Source organism: Leopardus geoffroyi, chromosome E2, assembly GCF_018350155.1.
Source record: "Leopardus geoffroyi isolate Oge1 chromosome E2, O.geoffroyi_Oge1_pat1.0, whole genome shotgun sequence".
Taxonomy (NCBI): domain Eukaryota; kingdom Metazoa; phylum Chordata; class Mammalia; order Carnivora; family Felidae; genus Leopardus; species Leopardus geoffroyi.
Genome location: NC_059335.1, coordinates 18,599,515 through 18,609,345, shown reverse-complemented (window position 1 = coordinate 18,609,345; position 9,831 = coordinate 18,599,515). Strand labels below are relative to the sequence as shown.

At 41.4% G+C, this 9,831-nt stretch overlaps 1 protein-coding gene across 1 annotated transcript; it reads left to right on the top strand.

The window, feature by feature from the left end:
- The first annotated feature begins 363 nt into the window (after window positions 1-363).
- On the top strand, window positions 364-8,516 carry ZNF30 (zinc finger protein 30). Its single transcript, XM_045441131.1, is given in 7 exon segments — window positions 364-563; window positions 1,047-1,145; window positions 5,690-5,817; window positions 6,792-7,269; window positions 7,272-7,467; window positions 7,470-8,003; window positions 8,006-8,516. Coding segments are annotated over 4 exon segments (1,476 nt in total). The 5' UTR covers window positions 364-563; window positions 1,047-1,145; window positions 5,690-5,817; window positions 6,792-6,825; the 3' UTR covers window positions 8,308-8,516.
- Window positions 8,517-9,831: the final 1,315 nt, after the last annotated feature.

Genomic DNA, 9,831 nt, shown 5'->3' with positions numbered 1-9,831 from the left:
CTGCTCAGGTCATGATCTCAGGGCTTTGTGGGTTCAAGCCCCATGCCTGGGCTCTGTGCTGGCAGTATGGAGTCTACTTGGAATTCTCTCTCTCTCCCTCTTTCCCCCTCCCCCACTCACACCGTGTGTGTCTGTCTCTCTCAAAAACAAACAAAAACTGAAGTTACTGCATTTTCTTTCTTACAAAACAGTTACCCGGGGGCACCTGGGTGATTCAGTCATTATCTGACTTTGGCTCAGGTCACCATCTCACAGTTTCTGAGTTTGAGTCCCACATTGGGTGAGCTCAAGCCCTGCTTTCTCTCTATCTTCCTCTCTCCCCCGCCCTCTCTCCTTCTGCCCCTTCTGGGACTCTCTCTGCCCTTGCTCACTTGAGCCTTCTCTCCTCTCTCTCAAAGACAAAAACAAAATAATTATCCTGATTTTATAGTTAAAATTTATAATTCATGAACTTTGCATTTAAGATTGAATTAATATCTTAGAGATGTCTCAAGAATCTTTGTTTTTTCTCTTAGAAAAATAACAGTGATAATGTTAATAACTCACAAGAAGACGATACACAAGTGAGTGTATTGTTTACTATGTACCAATCACTATTCTACACCCTACATTTTTGTGTTTGATTTGTATTAACTGATCTCTATCCTCACAACCATCCTGTGTCATGGGTACTATTTTTGTAACCATTTCAGATAAGCATGTTGGAGCACAGTGAGTTTAAGTGAGTTTCCCAAGGTCGCACAGCTGGTAGGAGGCAGAAGCAGGAATTTGAGTGCAAGCGCTCTGGTTCCATGGTCTGTGTTCTCAATTACAAGGTCATGCTTTCTGTCAAGATGCAAGAGAGAGAGAGAGACAGAGAAAAGTAGATTTCACTTAAAATAAAAGCTTTTCCCCATCTGTCTGGATTCTTGAATCCCCTTGCCCTTCCCAGAAATACTTATCAATATCATTTTGACCTCTAGTTTATTCCAAGTTCTAAGCTCAAAGTATTTGTTAATTCATATTTTATTTCTTTTCTACCTTGTATGACATTCTTACCTTGTAAGCTGGACATTCCCTTTCTAAGCCACACGTGATTACTTTATTGGAATGATGGAAAGAGTCCTGGACGATAGTGAGGGAAGATCAAAGAAGACAACGCACAGGTGAGTAAGATCCCATCGGGTAGAGAAGCCCTCATTGGGTCAGGGAGGAGGCACTTTTCTGAGATGTTGCTTGGAACTGTCCCTTCAAAGGGAGCCCAAGCAAGGCCTGCATAGAAAAGCCTGAAACTTGGGAGAAAGAGGAATATCTCACCAAATGTCCAAAGAAACTTTGTCTTTGCAAATTTTAACACTCATTCGCCTCTTATTTCCCTGTCATTTTATTGGGCCTCTTCTCTTTCATAGTGCAGTATTTCCACTGCATCTTGAATTTGACTGCTTTCAGCTCCTCTCCTGCATTTAGATTTATTTGTATATTCAGAGGTGGTGATAATGGAGCAGAGACAAGAACAAGAAGGGCGTAGGCTATATGATTATATAGAACATTCCAGGCAGCGTGAACCGCAAATGTACATGCTTTGAGGTGGGAGTGAGCTTTGGGTGATTCAGGAGCAATAATGAGACCAGAACAGAATTAATGAGGGGGGTAGCAACAAGAAAAAAGGGAGAATGTCAGAAGAGGCCAAGTCTTGTATATATTTTTGTTAATTATCAGGAATTTGGATTCTTTCCTGAAAGTGACTAGAAGGCATGATCTAATTTATATTTTTCCAATTTTAAATTAAAAAAAACACTTTTGTTAAATGAGATAAAAACTAGAAAACCATATTAAAATATACAGCTTAATGAATTATTATAAGGAAGATATCCTTATAAAAAATTTTTTTAATGTTTATTTTTAAGGGAGAGAGGGAGAGAGAGCGTGAGCAGGGGAGGGGCAGAGAAAGGGAGACACAGCTCCGAGCTGTCAGCACAGAACCCGACGTGGGGCCCGAACTCGCGAACCATGAGATCATGACCTGAGCCGAAGTTGGACACCTAACCGACTGAGCCACTCAGGTACTCCAGGCAGATATCCTTATAAACACCTTGAGCAGAAAGAAGCAAAACATTTTAAAATAATAACTTCAGGCTTACAGAGAAGTTGCAAAACTATATAAAGAATTTTCACCTACTCTTCACCCAGACTCTCCAAATGAGGAGATAAACCTTTTCCAACTACCCCTTAAGCCCTTTAGCTGCCTCTGCCTAATCACAACCCTCTTTCCTCCCTCCCTGATAAATCAGCTTCCAACCACGTCAAACCTTACCAAGCACCCCAGATTGCTTGTACCTCTCCAATTAGTCTGCTAATCTTTTGGATGAAAATGGCTATTTTGAGGTTCTCGGGTCTGCAGATACCGTCCATCACTCCTGCTTTTTCCTGCACAGATGCAGAGAGGGTTGCCTGAATGGGGACAAGGGTCAGGAGAGGAAAAGCTGCTGGGAGGCCACTTCGGTAGTGCAGACTGGGGTTGCTAGTGGTTTGGATTCGAGTGTTGGTGGTGGAAAGTGGCAAGAAGCTACTTTGAGCATAGAACTCACAGCATGCTGGTGGGTTATAAATGAGTGTGGAGGAAGAGGGACGTTAAGAAGGATGAGCACGTTTTGGCTTGAGCAGGCAAATGGTGACACAGTTGCCTCAGATGGGAAAGAGGGAAAAGGCAGGATGGAGAGCCAATTGAAATATGTGTGCTTTGAATATGGTAAGTCTGAGATGGTCATAAATCCGATTAGAAGGCTGAGTAGACTGTTGAATATGAAGCCTGAAGTTGAGAAGATGGGCTCACAACAGCAGTTGAGTTTTATTGGCTTATGGCTGGAATTTATTTACTTATTTATAAAAAAAATTGTAATATTTATTTTTGAGAGAGAGATAGAGCCGGGGAGGTGCCAAGAGAGAGGGAGACACAGAATCCGAAGCAGGCTCCAGGCTCTGAGCTGTCAGCACAGAGCACGACGCGGGGCTCGAACCCACGAGCCGTGAGATCATGACCTTAGCAGAGTCCAGCGTTTAACCGACTGAGCCACCCGGCACTCCTGTGGCTGGTATTTAAAGCCATGGCACTACACGAGGTCTCCCAGAGAGCCAGGGCAGGTAGAGGAGTGTCACAGTTACGTCCGTCAGAGGATGCCACAAGAGACTACTGAGAAGAAGCATGTTTTGAGGTAGAATTAAAACGGGAAAGTGGTACCGGCAAAGGCAAATGAAGAAAACGTTTCAGGATGGAGGAATGATTACTGAAACGTGCATTAAAATAAGACAGGAGCTTGAGTTTGAGGTGTGGCCTTCCCAGAAGGGGAAATTCTCAGCGGGATCAAGGAGTGAAAGCCTGACAGGCCCGGTGTAAGCAGAAGGGGGTGAGGCAGCGGTGAAAGTGAGGGCAAGGGCTCTGCGGTGGCATTTGCTCACGAAGAGACGGGGTTGGTTGGGACATGGGGTTACACCTGCATGATTAATGATGGGAACGGTTCCATTTGAGTGGTCCAGATGGGTGAATTGGGAGGAGGAGATTATTATAGAAGCAACAGTCTTGACCTGGAGGGGTAAGATGGTGGAATTTTGTGCACAAGAAAAAATGGTGACAGTGGATTTGGATGTAGATAGTTGATATAGTAGAGGAACGAGTAAGTATCCTTTATTTTGTGTTTTCTCGTAGACATAAGAAGAAAAGTCATTAACTGAAAATGTGTCAGGGGAGGTATGAAATCTTGTTCAGTTTGCTCATGCCATGCAGACTCCCACCCCCCCCCTTTTTTTTTTTTAAATTTTTTTAACATTTATTCATTTTTGAGAGTGAGAGAGACAGACCATGAGCAGGGTTGGGGCAGAGAGAGAGGGAGACAGAATCCAAAGCAGGTTCCAGGCTCTGACCTGTCAGCCCAGAGCCCGTTTCGGGGCTTGAACTCACCAACCGTGGGATCATGACCTGAGCGGAAGTCGGAAGCCCAACCGACTGAGCCACCCAGGAGCCCCTCCCCTTTTTGATCATTGTCTCTTATGCAGCCAGTGGTGGTGGTGCTGGTGGCGGTGGTAACAGCAGAAGTGACTTGCAGTAGAGTAACACGAAATCTGTACTCTATGCCTGACACTGTTCTCGGTATTTTACATGTATTGCCTTATTGATTCTTACAGCAACACTGTGACATGGTTTTCAAATTGCTATCAGTATTTTTTTAATGTTTATTTTTGAGAGTGTGCGCATGCGGGGGAGGAGCTGGGGGGAGGGGCGGACAGAGGATCTGAAGCCGGCTCTGCGATGACAGGCTGTCAGTGCAGAGCCCGCTTTGTTTGGGATTCTCCCTCTCCCTCTCTCTGCCCCTCCCCTGCTCTCAAACTCTCTCTCTCTCAAAATAAATAAACTTTAAAAAAAGAATAAGAAAATATCATTATTTGTAGGAAGATACTTTGTTACTGGTATTTCTTGTGTAAATATTTATTAGTTTTCTAAACCAGTACTTTTGGTTAACTGGAAACATAGCTCCAGTGAAAAGAGGAAGAGGAATTATTTGAGTCTTCACTAATAAATAGTTTTTCTAAGTAGGAGATTATTCAACAACAGAGATTAAAAATTATTTTTCTGTTCTCTTGCAAGAATTATGATGGACTCATCTTTTATCCATCCATTATCACTGATTCAGAATGTATAATACAAGATAATCAGTCATGTATCCCATTTGTCATTGCATTTGTCATCTAGAGCTCCGTATTAAGTCTCTTCTGTTTCTTGGAGAAACCTAGGAGTCTTGGAAATGTACCTGACTTTTTGGCAAAGATACCTTATACCTTCCCTGCCTCATTCCAGAAATTGTTTATTTCGTAAAGTATTCTGTATTTTATATTAATGGATTATCGGTGAATTATTTGTATGACATTGTCTTTTAACTATATCCTAATTCTTTTTTTTTTTTTGTCTGGAGATTTGTCTTTTTTTTTTTTTTTGCAATCAATTTCTGCTGTGTGCTAGGGGGTTATAGTTCAGTGCTGAATGACACAGGGGTTGGGCCTGCTTTGGGGGAAAGTGTTCGTTTTCTACTGCTTTGTAACAAATTGCCACACATTTGGCAGCTTAAGACTACAGTCATTTATTATCACCTAGTTCTGTAGACCAGTTCAGCACAGGGTGGCTAAATCCGAGTCTCAGCTGCGACTACAGTTCTTTAGGGCATAGGGCCTTCTAGGCTCACTGGTTATTGGCAGAATTTATTTCCTTCTCACACTTTCCATGTGGTCCCCTCCATCTTCCGGCCAGCAACCAGCAAGTCTTGTCCTTCTCACACTTTGAATGTCCCTGGCTCCCTTTCTGCCCTCAGCCAGGAGAGAGCTCTGCTCTTTAGGGAATTATCCAGGCAAGCCAGGTTGATGTCTCCATCTCAAATCAACTGATTAGTAACCTTAATTATATATCTTTTGTCATGTGATGCAACATATTCACAGGCATGATAATGGCAAAGGCCATGAAGACCAAAATACTATCAACCACAGGTAGGTGTGGGGGAAATAAATTAAAACTTTTAGCAAAGAGAAATAATTGTGTAATTGAAAACAGGTTGGAATTACAAGAAGTAAGTGTTATAACAGAAGCTAAAGACATGGGCATCCTTAGACAAGGTCAGCAATTTACAGTATTCCTGATAAAGTGATATTTTACCTTAAACATATATAGGATGAGAAAGATCCAGTCTGCAAACAACACATGCCAGAGAGTTTGGGGGAGATTACCATCACCTGCAGATGGAACCAAAAGATGAGAAAACTTGTGACACATTCCAAGTGCTGAAAGGGGAAAGTGAGGTAAAGAGGGAACAAAGAAAATTCTGACTTGATATGAGGGCTGTAGGTAAGCAGGAATCATATTAATGAAAGATACATGGATTTTTTTTTTCAACGTTTATTTATTTTTGGGACAGAGAGAGACAGAGCATGAACGGGGGAGGGGCAGAGAGAGAGGGAGACACAGAATCGGAAGCAGGCTCCAGGCTCTGAGCTGTCAGCACAGAGCCCGACGCGGGGCTTGAACTCACGGACCGCGAGATCATGACCTGAGCCGAAGTCGGCCGCTCAACTGACTGAGCCACCCAGGCGCCTCTGTAATGAGTTTTTTTTTTTTTTTAATTTTTTTTTTCAACGTTTATTTATTTTTTTGGGGACAGAGAGAGACAGAGCATGAACGGGGGAGGGGCAGAGAGAGAGGGAGACACAGAATCGGAAACAGGCTCCAGGCTCTGAGCCATCAGCCCAGAGCCCGACGCGGGGCTCGAACTCACGGACCGCGAGATCGTGACCTGGCTGAAGTCGGACGCTTAACCGACTGCGCCACCCAGGCGCCCCAGAAAGATACATGGATTTTATTCAAAGTGTAAAGAGAAGTCACAGTGGGGGTAAATGGAATTTTATCTGTATCAGGAACATTTGTTAGAAATGTTAAACATATTCATGCCCAGAACTTGCCCTGTGTCTTCTGATTCAGGAGGTCTGGGATGGTGTGTGGGTACAGTTTTTCAACATGCTCCTCAAAGATCCTGATCCACACTTAAATATCAGAAATGAAACCTATTTTATCCCCAACCTTACTATTTTAAATAAACTCTCACTAATCTTTGCATTTCTCTTTGACCTTGAAAAAATTTTTATAACAGTATTTTAGTATAATCTAGGCTTTTGATATCTAATGGATATTTTTAGTCTCTTTTCTTCCAGAGAAATCTATTCCTGTATTTTCTCATATAGGAAAACAGATATTTGTTTTTTTGTTTGTTTTCTTTCAGATTTTCAGTCGAAGGATGAGACAGCAATAAAGAAATGCCCACCATTGAGAAATATACATCTTTTGCTTTACATCCGAGAATTCTTAATAGAGAGCAATCATATGAATATCAGGAATGTGGGAAGACTTTTTGTCAGTACTCAAACCCTGTTCAACGCGAGAGAACACATTCTAGTGAAAAACCCTACAAATACAAAGAATGTGGGAAGAACTTTAGTAATGGACATCGGCTCACTGTACATCAGAGATTTCATACTGGTGAGAAACCTTGTAAATGTAAGGAATGTGGGAAGTTCTTTAGTACTTTTTCGTACGTTGTTCAACATCAGAGAAGTCACACTGTTAAGAAAGTCTATGAATGTAAAGAATGTGGGAAGGCTTTTATTAGAGGCTCAGGCTTTGTTAAACATGGGAGAATTCATACTGGCGAGAAACCATATGAATGCAAGGAACGTGGGAAGACCTCTGGTAGTAGCCATAATTTACTGTACATCAGAGTAGTCATACTGCTAAGAAAGCTTATGAATGTGGGGAATGTGGAAAAGCTTTTTAGAGTAGCTCATACCTTGTTCAACATCAAAGAATCCATAGCGGTGAGAAACCCTATGAATGTAAGAAATGTAGGAAAGATTTTATAGTGTATGGAAAACTTCTTCAGCATCAGAGTATTCATACTGGTAAAAACCTTTTGTGTGTAAAGAATGTAGGAAGGCCTTTAGTACCTTCTCATACCTTGTTCAACATCAGCGAATTCATACTGGTGAGAAACCCTATGAATGTAAAGAATGTGGGAAGGCCTTTAGTAGTAGCTCACCCCTTGTTAAACATCAGAGAATTCATACTGGTGAGAAACCTTATGAATGTAAGGAATGTGGAAAGGCCTTTAGACTTAGTTCATTTCTTAATGCACCTCAGAGAATTCATGCAGGGGTAAAGCCCTATGAATGCAAGGAATGTGGGAAAGCCTTTAGTCGTGCCTCATACCTTGTTCAACATGAAAGACTTTATACAGGTGAGAAACCCTATGAGTGTAAGGAGTGCGGGAAGGCCTTTAGTTCTGGCTCTTACCTAGTTCAACATCAGAGGATTCATACTGGTGAGAAACCCTACGAATGTAAGGAATGTGGAAAGACCTTTCGAGTACATGTACATGTTACACAGCATCAGAAAATTCATGTCGATGTGAAACCCTATAAATGTAAGGAATGTGGAAAAACAGTTGTGCCTCATACCTTGTACAATGTGGCAGAATTCATACTGGTGAGAAACCCTATGAGTGTAAGGAGTGTGGGAAGGCCTTTAGTTCTGGCTCTTACCTAGTTCAACATCTGAGAATTCATACTGGTGAGAAACCCTTTGAATGTAAGGAATGTGGCAAGACCTTTAGACTTAATTCCTTCCTTACTGAACATCAGAGGTTGCACACTGGTGAGAAACCCTTTAAGTGTAAAAAATGTGGGAAGGACTTTAGATACAGTTCAGCCCTTAAAGCAATCAGAGAAACCATATGGGTGTAAAACCCTAAGAATTTAAGGAATTTGGGGAGTCCTTTATGTATGACTCAAACATTACTTAGCATCAGAATTTATGCTAATGAGAAACCTGTATGTAAAAAATCTTGTAGGCCTTTAGAAAATATTCTCGTATTACAGAATTCATAATGGAATTCAGAAAACATATGAAAGCCTTCATTTGTCATTCTTGTGTTTATAACATCAGAATATTCGGGATTGGTGGCCAATTCAGAAAAGGTAGGAAACTTTAGTACAGCATTGGTGGCATGAAATTTGATATGACCTATTCTATGGTTGAATGAACTAGTGAATAAAAAAAAACCTTCCAGTTACTCTTAAATCATTGCTGAACTTCAGATAATCCATCCTAGTTAAAAAAGCAAACAAACAAAACCAGTTAATGTATATTGGAAAGCACACATCAGCTCCCATCATTGTCATGCCACCGCCTTCCAACCTGTTCGACCCCAGGCACCATATGTGCTATTTCAGGGCATTGCTTTAAAATGGTGGTATTAGAACCTACATACTCATAAAAACCTACGCCTGATATTTATTAATTTTACTATTAGCATGTTTTTCAACTGCTAGTGAAATTTTGAGGGTAAGACCCTACAGGTGTAGCTAATTTAGAAATGCCCTGGGGCACCTGGATGGCTCGGTAGGTTAACACACCGACATCGGCTCAGGTCATGATCTTACAGTCCGTGCGTTCGAGTCCCGCATCAGGCTCTGTGCTGACAGCTCGGAGCCTGTCTCAGATTCCGTGTCTCCTTCTTTCTCTGCCCCTCCCCCATTCATGCTGTCTCTCAAAAATGAATAAACATTAAAAAATATATAAAATTTAAAAAATGCCTTTATATTCGTGTATCTATTTTATAATTTTAGGTAAATCTCTCTGGATAAAACTTTGTAGAAAGAAAGGAGAGGATATTCATTTTGAACTCATCCCTTAAATTGAATTAATGCTTGAAAGATACTCAGTCTTTCAATGTATGTGAAGTTGTTGAGAATAGCCTATAATCCTCATTCTTTGTCCAAAACTCAGGGTAAGTGGGAAATAATGAGAGAAAAATACTGTCCACTTGGAAATTTCTTTTACAACTTTTTTGTTAATAGAAATTTTAACAGAGAAAAGTTGAAAGAACAGTAAAATTGCCACCATCTTTGGCAACATTTTGCCTTATTTATTTTATCTCTACTTATCTCTCCATGTATACATGTTATTTCTGCATGTAAGAGGGAGTTGTAGACTTCACTCCTAAATAATAGCCTTTGACTTTTTTTATAAAAATTGTTTAATGTTTATTTTTGAGAGAGAGACAGAGTATGAGTAGGGGAGGGGCAGAGAGAGGGGAAGACACGGAATCCGAAGAAGGCTCCAGGCTCCGAGCTTCCAGCACAGAGCCTGATGCGGGGCTCGAACCCACAGACTGTGAGATCATGACCTGAGCCGAAGTCGGATGCTGCCCAACTGAGCCACCCAGGTGCCCCTATATACTCTTGAGTCCCACCTTTTTTACATGA